The sequence below is a fragment of the Felis catus genome, chromosome D4, assembly GCF_018350175.1.
Source record: "Felis catus isolate Fca126 chromosome D4, F.catus_Fca126_mat1.0, whole genome shotgun sequence".
Taxonomy (NCBI): Eukaryota; Metazoa; Chordata; class Mammalia; order Carnivora; family Felidae; genus Felis; species Felis catus.
This window is the reverse complement of record NC_058380.1, coordinates 56,350,090-56,370,395: the sequence shown is the minus strand read 5'-3', so window position 1 is coordinate 56,370,395 and position 20,306 is coordinate 56,350,090. Positions and strand designations below refer to the sequence as shown.

The window sequence follows — 20,306 nt, the reverse complement described above, 5'->3', positions numbered from 1 at the left end:
GTCTGTGAAGCTCTGGCTGTGTGTATGTAAAGGTAGGGAGGGCTTCAGGGAGCTCTGCCAGGTGGTAGTGAGAGTCCCCAGTGTGTGCTACATCTCGGGGAGAAGTGAGCACTGGGTGCCATGTGACCCTGAATTGCTGGTGTGTTTGTGAGCATGTGTGCGCACGTACTCATGCCTGTGTTTACCCATCAGGAACAGATTGCTCTGGCTTCCCCACTGTGAGGAGGGAGTAAGGGGGAGGAAGGATGGCTTGCTTTTGCCCAGCAGACCAGAAGCTTCCTCAGAAGTAGTGTGTGCAGTGTGTGTGTGTGTTAGGGGGGCAGGGAGAACAGGACATTGTTATATGAAGACAGGCGAAGTTTCTGTTCCCCCTACTCCATTCTAGCTCTGTCAGAAAGACCATTTTCAGTTCTTTTTGTTAGAAACCAATGCTTCACATGCAATGTCTCCCCTGCCCCCCACCCCACCCGTGTGTATGTATGTGTGTGTGTGTGTGTGTGTGTGTGTGTGTGTGTGTGTGCACAAGCTTGCAAGCATAGGCCTCTGTGTATATATTAGAGGGTGTGTCTGCACCATAGCAGTGATGGGGCCAGGGATGGGGTGTAGTGAGAGATGCTAAGGCAGATAGGTCTTTGTCCCAGCTCCCAAGTCTGGAAAACTATTCTGTCCATCCTTCTGTTTCCATGGAAGGCCTTGCAGCCTCTTTCCTGCCCTGCCTCATCAGCTGGGATGCTCCCCTCCACTGTCATTGCTCTGCCCATCCCCCACCAATGAATGGGAGTTCTTCCAGCTATCTAACCTCCTGCTGCAGCTGTCTGTCTCATCAAGAAGAGCAACCCCCCACTCCCTGCAGACTTAACCTGACTGTGCATGGCCCTTTTCTAGGTAGCGGGGTCCTCCTGATTCTCCTAGAAGCCAGAAGAGATTCTGGACTAAGGCTAGGAGGATGGGGAATTTGGTGCTTGTGCCACAGGTTCTTTTAAGTTGTCCAGAGACCATGTGCCCAAAGGGAAGATACACACTTACTTGCCCCTTCCTGTTCTCCATTTGATGGGAAGGGGATTGGACCAGATGACCTTTGAGGGAGAAAGCCAAGACCTTTTGCACATAGAGGGCTGCTTAAGCCCAAGCCTGCGTATATGTGCATATACAAACCCATGCCAGGTCACCAGGCAGCATGCAGGGCCCTGAGTAGGGCTCTACATGTGGGCATGCACTGGTGGGATTCAGATTCCCACCTCTCCAGGATACCTCCCTGCTGCCCAGCCAGGCCCATCATGGGAAGGCCCCAGGTTCCCCCCACAACACGCCTGTACACACGTGCAGCAGGGCACGCACATGCTGATCTCAGGGTCCCCATGGTGCAAGAGGCTGGAGGTGGGGGGTTTGAACACTCAGAGTCCTGGCTGCTGCCAAAATCCATTGGAATCTTGTCCCCCCCCCCAGGCCCCCATCTCTGGCTGTGGAGGTCACAACAGCAGGTGCGGATACCCACCCCCCCCCCCAACTCACTCACATTGGGCCGCTCCTTTTCCACAACCTCAGCCAGAGGCTGGAGCTAGGGGACTGCTCCCTCTGCCTCCCCTCCCACTGGTGTTCAACTTCTGCCCCCTTCTACAGAGGGAGATGGGAGCCTATGTTTAGGTGGGGTCCTTTCCCCTGAGCACTGGGGCTTGACCCTAGAGTGAGTGGGGATGTGATAGCCCAGGAGAAGATAAGGCTTGAATCCTGAACCCAGGCATGGCTCCTATGCCCCTCGGGATGGGGGCACTAGTAGCTGAGAGGAGGGCCAAGTCTGGATTCAGAGAGAAAGCCAGAGACAAGAGACTCAGAGATAGAAGGTAGAGACACCACAGAGAGTGGGAGCCTGCCCAGTGGCCAGCCAGCCCCAGTCCCAGAAGCTGGCCCCTGACCCAGGCCCGCCCCTTCTCCGGTAGGGGGTTTGCCGGGCCAGCTGCCAGGGGCCAGGCCTCCCTCCTCGGCCTTTAACCCCCCCACACACACCCTCTGGACTGCTCAGGCCTCTGCCCCCGCCCCCACCGCCCACGCTGTCCAGGCTGTCTAGGCCTGGTGGGATCTGGGGGCCTCTCGGCCTTAGCCCCTCCTCCCCTTCTTGGAGCTTCCAGCCAGCCCTGACTGTCTCTCCCAGGCTCCCCTTCGGCCAGTGCTGCTCCTCCTTGCCCACCACATCCTTGTCCCTGTTACTGCCACTGCTCTCTCATTTTCTCTCTCTACCTCCAAATGAAGGTGTCTCTTTTCCTTGCTCTACCCTAATTCTTCTGCAGGTCTGAGGCCTCTAGAGCTCTCTAAGCTTTTAAGTCAGTCCATGCTGTGTCCTGTCCTGTGTTCTTGCCTCTTCTCAGGATGGGTCCTCTACAACTGCTGTCGGGAGAGAGGAGGGGGACGAGGCCCTAGGACAAAGTGTCTTTTCCCTCACACTGAAGGATTCTGGAGTCTGGGGTTGCCTAGGGGGACTAGAAGCTGTGGAGATGTCACCTTGGCTATGCCATGGGTCAGATGCCCCCCAGCAGATATGCATGTTCCTGAACTCACCCTGCTGTAAGTCCCTGCAAGGGTAGTCCAGGCCAGTGACTTTGGTTGGATTTTAATTTGGGGGAGTACCACATGGGCCCTCCCTACTCGTTCATTGTTCAGACCAGATTGAGCCTACCTGACCTCAGCATACCCACACCAACTAATGCCTTGAAGCTCAGAACATATTGTTGCATGTCAACACTCACATTTAGAGCTGGGCCCCAGCCAGTGATGCTCAGAACCCCTCAGTTCAACCCTGGATATAGCAGGGTTTCCTGAGGGTTGGGCTTGTGTAACCTTCAGGGATAAATAGGAGCTCTCCAAATTCATACCTCCCCTCCCTCAGGTTCTGCCTTTAGCTGGGCAGGGGATGAGGGTGGGGGGCACGGGGCACCTGGAAGTTTGCTGGAGCTGGCAAGAGGGGTCTTGGGCCCCTCGTAAGCCTGACTCAAACTGAGAAATTGAGGTTGCTCCCTAATTGGGAGTCTGTCATTGTGTCTGTCTGTGTCACTGCTAGTGACTGTCAGCCTCCATGGTGCCAATATTACTGTGAGCTGGTGTTATCCTGTATGACTGTCCATGTTCCTGAGTCTGACTGTCAACATCCTTGTGTTACTGTGGACACACCATCATTGTTACTCTATGTGACTGTCAGTCTCATTGCATCTTTGATTCTGAGATTACTGTCACTGTGATTGTGTCAGTGTCAACAGGTATCATTGCCCCATTTGTTGGTGTCATTGTACGTGACTGTCATTCACTGCATTATTGTCACTATAGAGACTATCAACACCCCTATATGTCATTTTCAACTATGGAAATGTGCCCTGTTCACTGGGTGTTGTTATCATTGTGTAATGGTGTCTTTGTGTCACTGTGGGACAGTGACAGTAAATTGGGGCCCAGGATTTGTCTCTTGATGTGTCACCTATGTGTGTATAACGATGACACTATGAGATTCTATGTCAGGAGAGGTTCTGGGCTCCTTATGCTAACAGGGTTTGGGTTGCTAGGTACTGGCCTCCTTTCTTGTTAGTGGAGTGCCCTCTGTTGCCTCCTCATGGTGGGGCTGGGGCTGGCTGGAAGCCAGGCTGGCCCCCTGGAGGGGTCTACAGAGAGCCTCAGCCAGTTTGCATAGCCCTTATCTGAAGCTTTATGGGATTTATCCTCCAGATCTATCCCAAAGCCATGGGGTGTGGACTTGGAAAATTCTTGGGAAAGAGGCTCTTTGCCTTGGAATGGGTGGCCTGAGGTGAGCTAGGGCAGGGCGGAGGTTATAGTCTGGATGCCTCTGGCCTCAACTTCCCTAACTGGGAATGGACCCAGTTGGGACTTTGAGGGAAAGGGGAAATGAAATTGGTTTGGGACTTTTTGGATCTGCAGGGGCAGAGATGGGGTGGGATAGGGTGGGGTTTTGGTCTACCCTAATTCCCTGAGAGCTACACTCTTATATCTCCAGGGAGAAAGAAACCCTATAGCCCCCAGGAACGCTGCAAGGACACTATCCTCCTTTTGCACTGGGGGAGATGGATGGGCTTAGGGAGATGCTCTAGGGTAGACACAGAGACCCTTTCTGGGTCTATCCCTTCCTCTGCCCTTGAATCCCTGCCCCAACCCCTGTGGTCTCTATCTCTCTTCCCGGGTCTCTTCTTCCCTTTCTCCCTATCTTGGTATCTTCTTGTCCCCTGGGTCTTGGCTAATGGCTTTCCCTCTTTCCCTGTCTCTATGCTCCCCCCTCCCTGGGTCTTTCTCTTTTCTGGGTGCCCCCAGCCATGCAGTGTCTGTCTTGGTACCCCATCCCCCACTCTCTGCAGCACTTGCTCTCAGCAGCGCCCGTCTCCCATGGCTGCAGCCCCGTTGGCCCAGGGCCCGGCCCTTACAGTAACTCATCGGGCTGATGGAGGCGACTTTGATGAAGAAGCCACCCCTCCCCCTGAGGGGGCCTGAGTGTGTGTGTGTGTGTGTGTGTGTGTGTGTGTGTGTTTGCATGTGCATGCATACATGCATGCTTGTATACATGCACACTCATGCCAGGCTGTCTCCTTTCCCCTGCACTCCCAACTGGGACCAGGAAGGAGCTGGGAGCAGAGGGCCACCCTGTCCCTCTTCTTTCATCCTGTGATCTAACCTTGGTCCCCTCTGCCTCCGCATGCCCTGATTCCTGCTCCCATGTGGTAGGCAGTGGGGCCTGGAACTAAGGTAGAGTATTTTCCTGGCTGTGTGGAGAAAGACATGGACAGATGGCAGAGGTGCTGGGGGGGACTATCTGAGGGCTACCTGCAGTGATTGAGGTGGAGAACTAGGTAGGCCTCCAACCTCTTGCCTCTCTCTCTCCCTCTCCTTTGCTCCTTAGCTCCTTCTGAATTCATACAGAATTCAGTTCCTGGGTTCATTTCCTGGCCCCACTGCTTGCTGACTGTGACTTTGGCCATTGTCTTAACCTTCTAGGCCTGAGGAATAGTTGAAGATAGGGGAGTGGCTGAGGATCAAGAGGAGTCAGGCCAAGTGGTAGCTAAGGCCCTGGGAGTCACTGATGTGGGAGGGGTAGCCAGAGCCACCCAGGGCCTAGAGAGACAAGCTGTGCCAGGGAGGAGCAGTCAGACAGAGCACCTGTGGCTGTGGCTGGAGGACAACCAGGTGCAGATGTGGGGACTCACCTGGTGAGGGGTTAGTGTAGCAACAGGCAGGCAGGAACCCTCTCCCATAAAGGAGCCCCCGGAAGTCAGATTCTCTCCAGTTCTCCCACCCGCTGCTACAGGCTGACACTCACATTTGTCTCCTCCCTGCTGTAGCTCTGTTTGCAGTTTCTCTGGCAGTTCTCTGGCTGTATGTCTGGCTGTTTGTCTGGCAGTATTTCTGACAGTGTCTCTGGCTGTGTCTGGCAGTGTGTCTGTGTGTCTGAGTGTCCCTGGCAGTGTTTTTAGTGGTGTGGATACTTCCTGACTGAGCATCTGGCTATGTCTCTGGCTCTCTCACTAGCTGTATTTTTGGGTGTATGCCTGTTTGTGTCTATCAGTTTCTCTGGTATTTCTCTGCTTGTGTGTCAGGCAGTTTCTCTGGCATGGTTTCTGACAGTGTCTCTAGCTCTCTTGCTATGTCGCTGATGGTTTCTCTGCCTGTGTTTCTTGCTCTTTCTCTGGTGGTACATTTGCTTGCATGTGCTGAGCATTTTACAGTATTTCTGGTGGATCCTTTGGTTGTATGTCAGTTAGTCTCTGACCATGTCTCTGCCTGGTTATCTGGTTATAGCTACCTGTTTCTCTGGTTTTATCTGATTGTGCCTCACACAGTGTCTTTAGTATATCTCCAACTGTGTGTGCTGTTTCTCTGGGATTCTGTCTGGTTGTTTTGGGCAGTTTCTCTGCACAGTGTCTTGGCTGTATTTCAGGCTATATTTCTGACAGTACCACTCACCCTGGTTGAGTGTCTGGCAGTATTCCTCTTCTAGATCTCTGCTTCTGTCTGGTTGACAGTCCCCCTGTCTCCTCACACTAGGGTAGAAGGGTCATATTTGAGGCTTTTTCTGTAGGGAATAGTTATTTCCCTGCCCTCAGGTATGATTGTGTGCTGGGGTAGATTGGGGTGCAGTTGGATCCATCCCATGAAGCAGGATAACAGATTAGGGGGCCACTGGAACCATCCTGACTTGTGGGGACATATCCTCACCGTGCTTTGTGTACCTATGTAGGTGTGTGTAAACACTGATGCACATCTGCTGGGCTGAGGGTCTCAGGCTCCTGGGGCACATGTCTGGGGTAAAGGATGGGCTGGGTCCCCCAACAAGGACTTATATGTGAAATACCCTTTCTCTCCCGGTCACTGTACACTAAAGCAAAAGCCACATCTGACCTTGGTACCCTGGTGCCGTGAACATCACAGAGCCCAGTGGCAAGGCTCATGGGGAAGTGGGGGGGGGGTGCAGATATGAGGGGCTTCTAACCATCCAGGTTTCAGGCTTTCTTCCCAGGAGCACAGCAGGGGGCCTTCCATTCAAGGCAATTTGGAGAAGTATAGACCTCGTGTTAAGTTCAAACATTACCCTTTCAGTTTGCAATGTTTATAGCTAATTAGCCAACCTCACCAGTAAAGTTATTTTTGTTTTTATAAAAATGGCCCTAGCATAACCAATGTTCCATAACTCATCCGTGGTTGACTACATCCTGCAACCAGCAGCCTTATTGAACAACAAACCACTGTAGGTTGCCTTGTACCATCTTAGCAAATGTTTGCCTACAGATGCCAATAATGTTGCTTTCTATTGCTTGGAAGAGAATCCTGAGCCCCATTAAGAAGGGCATTTGGGGTCAAGGTGTCCTAGCCCTAGGGCTGGGATTTCCCAGTCTTGCCTGAGAATAGGGAGGGGCTCCCAGGAGGTTCCTGCCTGGGCTGATGCCTCTCCTTCCCCCACCATCCCCTATCCCCATTTCTCCCAGCAGATGGCTGCTCCTGTCCCGTGGGCCTGCTGTGCTGTGCTTGCTGCCGCCACTGCTGTTGTCTACGCCCAGAGACACAGTCCTCAGGGTGAGTGTTGGAGGAGAGGATTCTGGGGGGGTGGGATGGTGCTCCCTGATGACTCCCACCCAGAGCTGAACATGAACCCTTCTCACACAGCTGTGTGCATCCACCCAAGACCACACACTGGCACTTGCTGGCATTGCCACACATGAACACACAGAAGGACATAAGTCATATGACACTGATATGCTGGGTGACCCACTGATATCTCATGTGCACAGTCCTCCAGTCACTCCATGTGATTCCGTGCTGATGGTATCTCTGGCTTGATAATCTCTTCCTCTTCCTACTAGAGTGGCTGTGTGGGGTAACGGGCAGGTGAGATAGGAGTTGGGGGCTGCTATAGGTAGGGCCTGTATGTTAATCTGATGAAATGGGATCCCCTAGGGGTTTGTGGGGGGGTGTAGTGGAAGGCACTGAGAGAGACAGTGGCCAAGACTGCTTTCCCCTATCCTAGAGAGAAGATGGAGACAGAGATGGTTGATAACAAGATGTGAGGATGGGCAGGGTGACAAGTGGGAGAGGGCAGGCATGCTAAGGAAGGGGACAGGTCAGTCAGCTAGAATGATTGGAGGAGGCAGGGATTGCTCAGGCTGGGCCATTGGCAGCCTCCTGCCCTTCCCCTACCATTTGTCCAGTGAAGGCTGAGTTCTTCACACAGCCCACAGAGCAAGATGCTGCACCCCTTCTGGGAAACAGGTGCCCTCTTAACTTGACCACCAGCGCTCAAACTGCATTTGAGGCACACCTCACATGGCCACATCAGTATAAGGTCTGACCCTGAAACTCCTTGAGCAAGCTCTAAGTTGTCAGGAGCTTTCCCCTTGGATGGGTTCTGCTTCCACCCCAACCTTGGCTGGATTAGGTAGAGGCAGAGAAGGTGGGGGCACCTCTGGGACCCAGGCACAGAGCAGATCCTGTCACCCTCAAGGGTGTGGGTTCAAGGAGGGTGGTGGCTCAAGGCTCTGGTGGCTTCTTCCTTGTAAGACTGACACTGAGACCCAGAAAGAGCCTAGCTCACCTCAGGGCTGCTCCCCAGTGGGCAGGGACTGAAAGGACCACCAGGTCAACTCATTAACCCCCCTCCTGCAGTCAGTCCATCTTGGGCTCTTGTGCTGACCTCACCTGCTTAGACCTGCCAGTGGCCACTCCCATTGGCTTGGCTCCTGCCCTGTGTTGCATGTAAAGACAGAGCCACATGTGACCAAAGACTTGAGTGTTAAGTCTGTATCTCTGAGAGTATAACTGTCTTTGTGCATTAGGCTATGCTCTTGTGTGAGTGAGACCATGTCCTTGTTTGAATACATTTCTCTGTGTGGTTGTATCCTTGGGGACTGTGCCCTGCGTGTGACGTTGTCTATGTGTGGCCATGCTCTTTGTGGAGCTTTGTCCTTGCAATTGAGATTGTACCCTATGTGTGATATTATGATGGTTTCTTTCTGTCTCTTTGTATGTTTGTGTCCCTGTTAAATTGTCTCTCAGATGTGAGACTGTGCCCTTATGTGTAACTGTGCCTCTGGGTGACAGTGCCCTCCCTGTGCATGCATATGATCATCTTGTATCAGGTGTTAACCATCCCTGAAGTGGGATGGTGTCCCTGTGTGGCTGTGACCTTGTGGATGGTTGTTCTGTGTGTGCTTGTTCTTCTTGTGGTGACTGTCATTATCCTATGTGTGTGGCGATGTGAAGTTGCTTAGGACGCCCGGGGGGACTGTTTCCGGCATGTGGTCCCCATGTGAGCCTGTGTGCGCAGGTGTGAGGGAGCCGTCAGCTCTGTCCTTCTGTGTTCTCCATGTCCATGACCTCATCCTGTCTCTGTCTCTCATCCTGGCTTCTAACAACCTTTTCACAGCTGATTCCTTTGGAGCATTTGTCACTGCGTCAAGGCCAAGAACCCCATCCTCCCCCTGCTGCTTGATTTAATTTCTGAAATGGACAGCACATCAGTAGGGGCACCCACAGGGCGGGAGGAGAGCTATCCAGAAACAAAGGATTAAATCATTGGCATCTTTGGAGCTGTTGCATGGCTGTGTGTATTGCCATTGTTGTTATTGTAGCAATTGTGACAGTGTGTATCGTGTGTGATTGTCATGTCATATTGCCCCCTCTACCTCCATATTGTGGCCTGTAGTTGTCTTCTGTCATTGTGTTGTCATTTTTTCATTCCTGCCCTGCCCTTACATTGTTGGTTTGTCACTGTTGTCAGGTTGTGTTTCTGTTTCCTTTGTGAGGCAGACAGGGTGCTTGGGAGTGTTATCCCATTGCCATTATGTTTGTTATGCTGTTAGGTGGCTGTTTCCTCATCTTATGGCTGTACCTGCCCTGCAGTACTAAAGAACCACATTGGGTCCAAGTTAGTGCTGAGCTGCTGTTGGTCAGTGTTGACGTGTGGCCGCTGGGACCATGGTGGCCACGCCCCCTCCCCTACGGTCAGTTTTCAGCCTCCTCCTCAGGCAGCTGGATGCAGAATGTCTGTTAGTGAGGGAGGGGGGCAGGGCTCACAGAGAGAGGGGCTTGGCATGTTTCCTGGAAGCTCCAAGTTTTGAGAAGGGAGGCTGGAGGGGGGCTCAATGGCTAGGGCTGGTGGATTGGGGGGGCGCTCTATGGCTTGAGCCTCGGACACTGGGCCCCTGGTCAGGGGGAGGCCCCCATTCAGTCTCTGGTCCAGCCTCACAGCTGTGGCCTCTAAGGCCCCCAGCCACCGCCCTTCCGCCGTTCATCCTTTGTTTGGCTGGTCCCGGGCCCCCACAGATGAGTGGTCAAGGCTGGCTGGGTTTCCTACTTCCCTCTCCTCCGACAGGGGACAGGGACCGAGAGGCTCAGAGAGGGGCAAGACAGAGACAGGCAGCGGGGGAGAAACCTGAAGACACAGAGAGACCCTGGCACAGGAAGGGTGACAGAGGCAGCAAACAGGGACAAATGTTCCAGCACAGAGAAAAGCAGAACCAGGCAGGGGGCTGCAATGGGGGGCTGGTGGCTGGTGGCATAGGGGGATCCCTACCCCCTGTAGTCCTGGTGGTGTTAACAAGTCTAATTAAGAGGCCACTGGCCCAAGTTAATTGGCTCGTTAACAGGAATTGCCTCTGAAAATCCCCCAACTCAGCGGGGTGGCTCTCTGGAGGGGAGATGTAAGGGAGTGTTAACGAGGGATCCCGCAGCCCCCCCTACCGCTGCCCCCCTCTCACGCTGCTCTTCCCCTTCCACCCTTTCTCCACAGATCTGGCTGAGACCTGGGAAGCATCTGTCCTTCCAGGCTTGGGGGGCAGGATGAGGAACGAGGAGATTAGATTCACATCACCCAGCTCTACATGTTTGCTTCTCTGCTGTTGTCTGTAGATCAGTGTCCCCGATTTTCTGTGTCCTACTCACCTCCCCCACCTAGTGCTGCCTCTTGACAGGTGCTCCCTCCCACCCTTCCACTCCAGTCTCCTGGGCTCAGTCCATCACGCCTGGGTTGCCGAGGCCAGAACTGGGGTTTGCTTTTGGCTCTGACAGGCCCCTCCTGGGGGCAGGAGAGAAATGGTCAGAGAGCTTTCTTGGTCCCAGCACTCTCCCCAACCCCCACCTCAGCAGTTCCTGCCTCACAAAGTTGATAGCTGCGAGGAGTTCCCTAGGGCTTCCATCCTGGATCTCCCTTATCCTGCTGCTGCCCAAGCCCTGGATAGCTGAAGCAGGGTAGGTTAGGGGCTAGCTTGCCAGGGGGGCCAGAGTTGGGGAGAGGGAGAGTGGCAAGACCGGAGACAAAGATGGGGACAAGAAACAGAGGGAGGAGTCCAGAAGTAAGGCACCTCAGCTCCAGCTTGCCTGGGTAGCAGATGTCAGTGATTGGGGCTGGGCCTATAGGTGGCAAGAGGTTAGGGTCACGGGGGGTCAAGAAAACTTTCTAAAGGACCTAGTGACTGAAAGTCACCTGGTTTTCAGTGAGATTTAACCCTCCCAGGACGCTATACAAACTTTCTCTCACACATATACACACAGAAGATCACCCATCCATGCATAAAAACACCAGACGTGCACTCACACATACAAATATGGAGACATTCACATACCTATACACTTCCACAGCCATAGAGAACATTTATGCACTCATCTCCTGATAGGCCATTAGACATAGAGCCTCTTGGCCTAGACTCCTCACAGTGTCTCATCCGCGCACATTTCATCTGGTGGTCCCGGGCAGCTCTGTGACCTGTGACTTTTGCCCTGTGCTCTCCCCACCCCCCACAGAGGCACCCCACGTGCAGTACGAGCGCCTGGGTTCAGATGTGACTCTGCCGTGTGGGACAGCAAACTGGGATGCAGCGGTGACGTGGAGGGTAAATGGGACAGACCTAGCCCCTGACCTGCTCAACGGCTCTCAGCTTGTGCTCCATGGCTTGGAACTGGGCCATAGCGGCCTCTATGCCTGCTTCCACCGTGACTCTTGGCATCTGCGCCACCAAGTCCTACTACATGTCGGCTGTAAGTGTTGCTCCCAAGCCCTCACCTGACCTACCACTCCACTCAAGAGGACTGTCCGTGAGGCCCAGACCCTTAGCTCAGATCAAGTCCTCTTCCTTTTGGGGAGGTGGGCTGCAGCACCGACCCTTGCCTTCTGATCCTATCCTAGCCTTCTCTTCTGACCTCTGAGCCCGGTGTTTCCCACTGAGTCCAGACCCCTGGGCATTTTGCCCAGGTATCTCACCCCCACCCCACCCCTGGAGGTCTTTGAGATCCGAAAATCATACTGCCTATGACAAGATGAGCAGGGGAGGGCTGGCAGGGCATGGCCTATCTGGGGCCTGGTAGGGAGGAATCTTAGGGTCACCGCTCCAAGGTGGAGTGAGCCAACTCCATGGTGTGCTCTCACAGAGGCTGGTTCTGTGGGTATAGGAATAGGCACTCTGGGAGGCTCCAAGGAAAAAAAGAAGGCTTTCTGGAGTGGAAGGCACTGGAGACTTGGGAGATTTGGAAGATACATTGAAAAAGTCACTTCTGGCAGAGAGCTAGGTATGACTATAGGACTTCAAGGCTGGGGGGCTGGTGTAAATGAGGAAAGGGAGCTAAAGGAGGGGATGGGGCAAATCATGATCCTACAAGCTAGGGAGTAACATGATCAGGGTTACCTTCTTAAAAGATCCTTCTCACTGTGGTGAAGAGAGACAGGTTGGATGGGGCAGTGCCAGGGCAGGAAGGAGGCTGTTGCTGGGTGCGGGAGAGATGATGAGGATCAGGGACTGGGGCATGGAGTTGGGGAAGTTGAGAGGGGCTGGTTGGACCTCCAGGAGTTGGTGGTAGATTGGAGGTAGAGAGGACAGGAGAATAGAGAGCAGGAGGAGTCAAGACAGTTAGTGCTACCAATCACTGTGACAGAGGCAAGGTGGAAGGGTCAGTGGAAGAAAAGATAGTGTATTCTATTTGGACAGTAGTGTGCAGGTAGTCTTAGTTTGGGTTTCCTGAGAATCTGATTCCAAGACGAGAATTTGTATGCAAGCAGTTTATTTGTCAGGTGGCAGAAACACAATGAGGAAATGAGAAAGTGATAGAAAAAGGAAGTTAAGGTGACCAATAAAGACAGTTATCCAGTCACTATTATTCACTTACCCTCTGGGCAGCTGCAGCTTAACCTTGGAGAACTCAGAGAGCCCAGGCAGACATGTACCTTGGGAGTATTCCTGCCTGGGGGGTGAGGGAGCTCAGAAGCTTATATACCAACTCCTGTCCATCCTTGGTTGAAAGAGTCTCCTGGAGGTGAGGGCAGGGATGCTTTAATTCCCCTGCACTTTGGCCTAATGCCTCAGCAGGCAATGCAGATTTTGGTGACCAATGAAAGCTCTTAGGCAAATAAATGCAGAAGAGGGCAGTAGGTATGGGCCAGAGATCTGTTGCAGCACCACCAACATCTGCTATAGATGTGTTGGGTTGGGGTACTCAGGGGACATCTGGGAGTTGATGGCTATAGCCAGTGGATCTGAGGGTCTAGGACTCAGAAGGGACCTGGGCTGGGGATGGGATAAGAAAGGCCTTAGATGGGGTGACATGACCAAGGGAGAGACTCTGGGATGAGGAGAGAAGAGAACCCAGAACTGGGCCCTCAAGACCATCACTTTATAAAGGGTTGATGGAGAGAGATGAGCCACAAAAAGAGATAAGGAGCCAACAGGAAGGTAGAAGGAGGAGTGAGTGAATGTGATTCAGAAGACAGATTGGAGAAGTTGAAATGATGAGCTTATCAGTGTTGCTGAGGGTCAGCTGAGTAGGCACCTGGATCTCAGCCAGAGGCACCCACCAGCAGAATATTCTTTCCTCACAGGCTCACTTCTTTTCTCCTTGAGCCAAAGATTCATGTTTTGCTGGCCTCATCCAATTTTTGTGATGCACCCCACTTTCTGAGGATGGTTTCTTTATTCCCTGGGAGCTGCTGAGGGGAGGAGATGCTTGAGGGACCTGGGAGCAGGCCTTTTGCCCATTGTCAGGAGATTGGTATGGACAGCCATGGGAAATGTTAGACTGAAAGTTTCCCCATGGTTATCCACAAAACACTGACACACCAGTGGGATTAGAGGAAGGGTGAGAATATGTTTTGGTAGGGATATTCATTTTCACACAGAAAAGCCTTCTGTGTGTTTAAACTAGAGAGATGGCAATCATAACCAGCCATCTTAGTTGCAAGCCAAGGGTGGAATGACCCGTCGGCCAGCTTGAGAAATACAGGACAAGCCTACCTAAATTCTCTCTGGCCCACCATGAGGGAGGGCCATTGGAAGTGTAACTCTCAGCCCAGCCCCACGTCCTTACACACGGAAAAGGTCATACACTGAGTGCCATGGAAGAAGAATGAGACCAATTTGACACCCTGGTATTCTCAACTTGAGTCCCAGAAGCCCTTAGGATGGAGACAGCTGGCCATGATGGTTAGGCCTTGGTGATCATGGGCCCTCATTCCTAATGACTTGATCTTCTTTGAGAGGTCATTGGAGGGAAATAGGGTGTGGAAGTAATGTCTGTAGTCTGTACCCACAGGACATGCCCACAGCTGCCCTGTTGTCACCAGAGCCCAGACCTTTTATATGTAGTGGTGACCACTCCCCAGGCCCTGCTTGTCAGAGGAGAGCTGGTCATGAGTTGGCTATAGTAACAGGTACTTATCTCTCATTGCCTTATTTCCTTCTAAAGAGTTGGTGGTCAGAGGAACAGGGCACATTAATCGTGATTGTCTCAGTCACTTTATATTAGTAACAAGAGACTGGGTTTGGCAACCCTCAATATCAAATTATTCTTCTTCTAGCCAGAACTCAGAGAACAGGACAAAGTTAACCCTGATTTGTAAGTCATTCAAGCCAAAAAATATTTCATATTTATCCTAAACATATATGATTTTCATGTTTCTATTTCTAAGGGAAACTGATCATAAAAATACCCTCTTGAGGGGCGCTTGGGTGGCTCAGTTGGTTAAGCATCCAACTCTTCATCTTGGCTCAGATCATGATCTCATGGTTCATGAGCTCAAGCCCCAAATTGGGCTCTGTACTGACAGCATGGATTCTGCTTGGGATTCTCTCTCCCTCTCTCTCTCTCTCTCTTTCTCTCTCTCTGTCTCTCCCCTGCTCTCAAGTATGCATGCTTTCTCTCTCTCTCAAAATAAATAAACATTCAAAAAATATATATATACTCTTGAAAGTCCCATTAACCAGACTGATCCTTAAACTACTTTCACCTCCCTGCCTTCAGGTGGATGCTCACAAACAGCCCAAAGGAGTCCCCCACCCAGGATGATGGAAGGACCACCCACATTAGGAAATGGGATCACAGGGTTACCTTTAGTAGCATCCTTTTGTTTACTAGACAGTGCTGATTCAGTGTCTTTCTGTTTTTAAGCTAAAACAAATCAGAGTAATTTACTAATTTAAAATGGACAATTCCTTATCCAATTTTTAAATATCTATATTTGGTTGGTCAGGAAAGGAACTCCAGAACCCCTGGTTCAGCACTGCTTCCCCCTCAGCCCTGTTTGGCTGAGAAGGAAAGAGCAGCTTGTGGTTGAAGATGTCTGGGGGAAAAGGACAGGTGGGAAGGCAGGAGAGGGGTATGTGGGAGTCCAGAAGTTGGGGTGCCTTGAGAGATGTCATGAGATAAGGTTGGGGCAGGCCATGGATTTGATGCCAGACAGGAGGAGTGTGGGTGGGGCCTGGGCAGGGCTGGAGCTGGAAGGGTCACCCTGCCCCACCCAGCCTGATCTGGCCTGGCCAGGGGTGTGGGCAGCCTGTTTCTCCTCCTCTCTGGGCCGGCCGGCGGGCAGGCCTTGTGCGTGCCGGGGGCTCCAGCCCAGGCAGGCTGGCGAGATGAGAGGAAAAACATGCGGTTTGGTGGACTGGACATGGAAAAACAAGCCAATTAGGAGGAAAACAAACAAACCCTGGGCCAGCGGGGGCAATGTACACGCATACACGGCCCCGCATGGGACCCAAGGACATCCTGCCACAGGCTGATGCAGTCACTTGGGCATCTCAGGAGCCCCCACAAGGGGCAACTTGGGATGCCTAGGCATCCAGGAATATGTCTGTATGACCAGACTGTGACATGACACAATTACTTCTGAGCTTTTGCTCACACAGAGCCTCTAACATGTTTTCACATGTTGTTCAGCTCATACGTGTGAATATACTTGAACTTCTGGGCACTTTCCCACACCCACAGTTTGAAAAAATATATTCAGGCTTAAGCGCCATCTCCTATATAGTGTTCCAGGTATGTCGTCTTGCTGTCACTACATTTCAGACTCAATGGTGCACTTACACACATTCTCAGAGAGTACCTCAGCCCCTTGGCCATACACATGCAGACAGTCTTAATCAAACTGCCCTGTCCGGAATCACACACAGCCAATTGCAAAGTTACGCAACTGCCCAGTCTCAGTCACACACATGAAGCCTCTCAGAGTTAACGCACAGCCTCACAATTGCAGTGTCTTAAAAACAGCTTCTTCCCCATCTTGCAGCACACTCACAACAGGCCTGATCACACACTGTCCCACAACCTCACACTTGGTCTCTCATAGCACCCCCACCTCCGCCCACCCGGCCCCTCAGCTGGGCTCCAGCTGCAGCAAGTCACTCCTTTTCTTCCTTTCTTTGTTTTTCTTTCCTCCTTTTTCCTCTGAGAAACCTGGTCCCTGTCAGGAAACCCAAGCCCTTCCCTGCTCAGGGCCCAAGGCCAGGCAGGAGTAGCCAGATGACAGACAAAGCCCTGCCTGGCCCCCTGGTCCCCCATGACCTGCCCAGTCAGAGAGAGGAACTGGTTTGAGGGGGAGGCTGGTCTCAGGGGGGAGGATGGTCAGAGGGAATGTAGGGGACTGGTCATTGGGGAGGCTGGCTGGGGGAGGGGGCCTGTGAGTCCAGTGCCATGGCCCGCTCTGCCCTCCAAAGAGTCCCAGGCAGCAGGGAGCTGACTCTGCAGCCTTCAGTACCCACCCCACCCCCAGCACCCTTCTCCTTTGAAGCTGGGGGTAAGGAGGGGGGTGGCAGGAGGGGGGAGTGGAGGCTTCTCAGCCGACCTCGGAATGTCCTTTCCTCCTGGGGTGGCTGCCAACTCTGGCCTGGCCTACAGGCCCCCACAAGGCACTTCCTGTGTCCTTGGCCACCCCCCACCCCACCCCCATGCCTCTGTGCCCCTGGGCAGATAGGGAAGGGATAGCAGAGGCACACAGGATGAACATGGAACAGACACAAGATGGACACGGGGCCAGGAAAGCTTCCCAGGAGAGGCAGACAGCAGTGGATAGAATGCAGGTTGCCCCTTGTGGGGGCTCAGCTGGGCTCTGGCTCTTCCCTGCAGCCCTGGGGCATGGAGCTGCCTTTGCCCACAGCACAGCCCACTCTAGCTGCTACATTCACCCAAGCTTCCCAGATGCCTCTCTGACCCCTCATCTTTCTTGCTGCAAAGCCAGATTGGGCCCTAGGGGTTCAGCCCCAATACACATATACTTCACACACAATGGACATGTACATGCAGTCACACAGAATCAGTCACCATCACGTGTACACTGTGGATGAAAGCCCACAGTTCCCTGTGTGTCACCATGGTCACTCAGCAAGCATAGACATGCACTCCCCCCTTCACAGTCCCTGGCTTATTGAACTGCCCCCCTCCCATTTCCTGTCCACCTGTCAGGCAGGGGGTGGGGCGGGGGGGGGCACAGGAGGGAGGTGTCAGTGTCCCTGGAGCCACTGACGGACATTCCTTGCCTGGGTCAGATCACAGAAGTTGCCTCCTTCCAGGAACCTGAGCCGGCTGTCCTCACGCCTTACCCAATGCCTAAGGGTGGGACAGCTGGGCTAAGTGCTCACAGCAGCAAGAAGTGTGGTTAGATAGCAGAAAGGACTTCCCAAGTGTGTATGTGTGGTCATGTAGGTGGGTATCCCCATCCTGGAGTTCAGTCCCAACTCTAGCTTGCTGTGTGACCCCAGGCAGATCCCCATCCCTCTCTGGGACTCCCCATGCTAGAGTGAAGGCAGCTGCTGACCAAGAAAAGAACTGCTTAAAGGGTCTGTGATGGAGGAGCTGGGGGCTAGGGCTTGAAAGTGAGGTATATACCAAGGGAACAGTAGCTTCCTCTCAACAGGCATATGCACACACATGCAATCCTACGTGGCCACACATTCTGAGCCATGCCCATAGATACCTCTACATTCCATTGTGGATCATTCATGTCACAGAGACACATGTGACATATATACCCACGCACCTAGACACCTATACACAGATACTCACATGTACAGCCACCCAGTGCTATTGCTCCTGTGGAACCACCAGGCCTCTCCTTGTGTTTCTTAATCTCTACTGAGGGGAAGCCTGGGATGACTCTTCTCCAGGGAGCTCACTCTGACTACTCCCGCAACCAGAGGACCCAATCAGGACCATCTGCCCCCGCGCCCCCCTCCCCCCACCAGCTTCTGTTGCACAGTTTTTCTCTGGGAATGGACACAACGTGTCAGGAGATGTGGGGCTGGGGCCGATTCCCCCAGACATCATCTCCATCCTGTGATTGATGAGCTGAGGCCCGCAGCCCCCTGTTCCCCCACAATTCCCGCCTCCATTGAGCAGGTGGGGGGGGCTCCCTCTTCATATAGGCCTTGTTTTTCTTTAATTAAACATCTGGCTGTCTGCGGCCTGGGAAGCCTCAGACCCTCGCTGACAGCCACCCCTCCCCAACCTCTGGCATTGCTGATGGGTTGAAGGGGGGAGAGCTGGGGTTCTGGGGCCCACCTGTCCCCACACTAGTGCAGGGGACTAGGGGCTCCAAGAATACCCTGACCGTGCTGTCCTCACCCCCAGTGCCGCCGCGGGAGCCTGTGCTCAGCTGCCGCTCCAACACTTACCCCAAGGGCTTCTACTGCAGCTGGCATCTGCCCACCCCCACCTACATCCCCAACACCTTCAATGTGACCGTGCTGTGAGTAGACTTGCCTGTGACCCGGTTTCAACCCTGACCTCTGACCTCTCCTTCAGCCACCCACCATGCCCTCAGTCCAGACCCTAGCCCAGCCTTGGGCTTGACCTTCCCCCAACCTCTGCCCCACCTGACTCTTGATGTTGGTAACAGTGCCTGGGCCTCACCCTTCCCCAGGCATGGCTCCAAAATTATGGTCTGTGAGAAGGACCCAGCCCTCAAGAACCGCTGCCACATCCGCTACATGCACCTGTTCTCCACCATCAAGTACAAGGTCTCGATAAGTGTCAGCAATGCCCTGGGCCACAACGCCACAGCTATCACCTTCGACGAGTTCACCATTGGTGCGTCGGGAGGGGGGTGGTCCCTGCAACATACTCCAGTGGGAGTGTGTGAGTGGGGGTGTGCCAGAGGTGTATATGAGCATTGGTGGGGATAGTCACATGTGTGCATAGGTATATGTGGAATGTATATACATGTGTACATATGTTCATGGCATGTATATACCTGTGAATATTTGAGTGGGTGTCCTTTACCTGTAGGGGCCAAGAGACCTTTCCAGCAGCTCTTCCCATACTCTCTCTGGCTCCCAGAGTATTCAGGAGGGGGAGGGGGGGCAGGCTGGGCCAGACCCTTGTGCAGCTGCAGCCTCCACCCCCCGCCCCACGCTAATGGCTTCCTTACGGCCTGTGATGAATGAGGTGTCAGAACAGGAGACAGGACTGGGACAGATACCGCCCTCACCCCCACCCCCATCCCAGTCAGACCCTTCTGCCTACTCCTGTCCCACTCCAGCCAGACCCTCTGCCTGCCCCTGCCCCATCCCATCCAAATCCTCTGCCTGCTCCTGCCCCAATCCCAGCCAGACCCTCTGCCTGCCCCTGCTCCACCCCATCCAGATCCTCTGCCTGCCCCTGCCCCAATCCCAGCCAGACCCCTTGCCTGCTTCTTCTCCATCTCAGCCAGACCCTCTGCCTGCCCTCCATGCCATGGCTGAATCCCCCAGCCAGACTGTTTCTACATGAGCTGGGCCCTTAGACTCCTGTCAGGAGTCCAACCCAGATCTGCCACACCTGTGGACTGTCTTTTAACCTTGACCCACAGAGCAGCTTCAAACCCAGACTCTTCCAGGGTAGACTTTATCTCAATTTGGAACTGGAAGAGTTGAAGTGAAATGCTGAGCTTGAGGGGAGTGTATGATGCTGGTGCAGGAGGGGGTGATCCAGATGACAATGGAGGCGATGCTGGTAATGGTGGAGCCATCATTTAGACTTGGTAATTGGGATGCTGGTCATCATGAGCATGGGGCTGGGATGATGGGATGAAATTTGGGATATCATTATCATGAGCTGGTGACAGTGACTGTAGTGACAGTCCTTGGTGGGAATAGGGATGTGAGAGGTTGAAATAATGAGATGGTTGTTAATGGTGGTTGCCAGAACTGACAACAGAGAAGAGGGGTGGCAACCATGACAGTTATGACAAGAATTGGCAATATGAGATGGTGGACATGGTGACTGGGGCTGACAAAGTGGGGTTTTTCCAGAGATTAGTGTGGTAATGAAGCTGTGTCTCCTTAACAGTGAAACCTGACCCTCCAGAAAATGTGGTAGCCCGACCAGTTCCCAGCAACCCTCGCCGGCTAGAGGTGACTTGGCAGACCCCTTCAACCTGGCCTGACCCTGAGTCCTTTCCTCTCAAGTTCTTTCTGCGATACCGACCCCTCATCCTGGACCAGTGGCAGCATGTGAGTGCCCTGCCCTGCCCAGATCACAAGTGCCAGAATCAGAGCCACGTGGCATATCCATACGACCTGTATCAGCTGATA

General features: G+C 53.2%; 1 protein-coding gene across 5 annotated transcripts in view; it reads left to right on the top strand.

The window, feature by feature from the left end:
• The window catches only part of CNTFR (ciliary neurotrophic factor receptor), a 38,114-nt gene that overhangs the window by 12,938 nt on the left and 4,870 nt on the right, over window positions 1-20,306 (top strand). For 3 of the 5 annotated variants that reach the window (XM_023242398.2, XM_023242401.2, XM_023242400.2), the window contains 5 exons: window positions 6,972-7,056; window positions 11,278-11,511; window positions 18,364-18,481; window positions 18,656-18,822; window positions 20,062-20,225. In XM_023242398.2, the coding sequence (XP_023098166.1) occupies window positions 6,972-7,056; window positions 11,278-11,511; window positions 18,364-18,481; window positions 18,656-18,822; window positions 20,062-20,225 (768 nt within the window). Of the gene's footprint in view, window positions 1-6,968; window positions 7,057-11,277; window positions 11,512-18,363; window positions 18,482-18,655; window positions 18,823-20,061; window positions 20,226-20,306 lie in introns of all 5 variants that reach the window. The other 2 variants (XM_023242399.2, XM_023242404.2) reach the window with 2 other exon arrangements.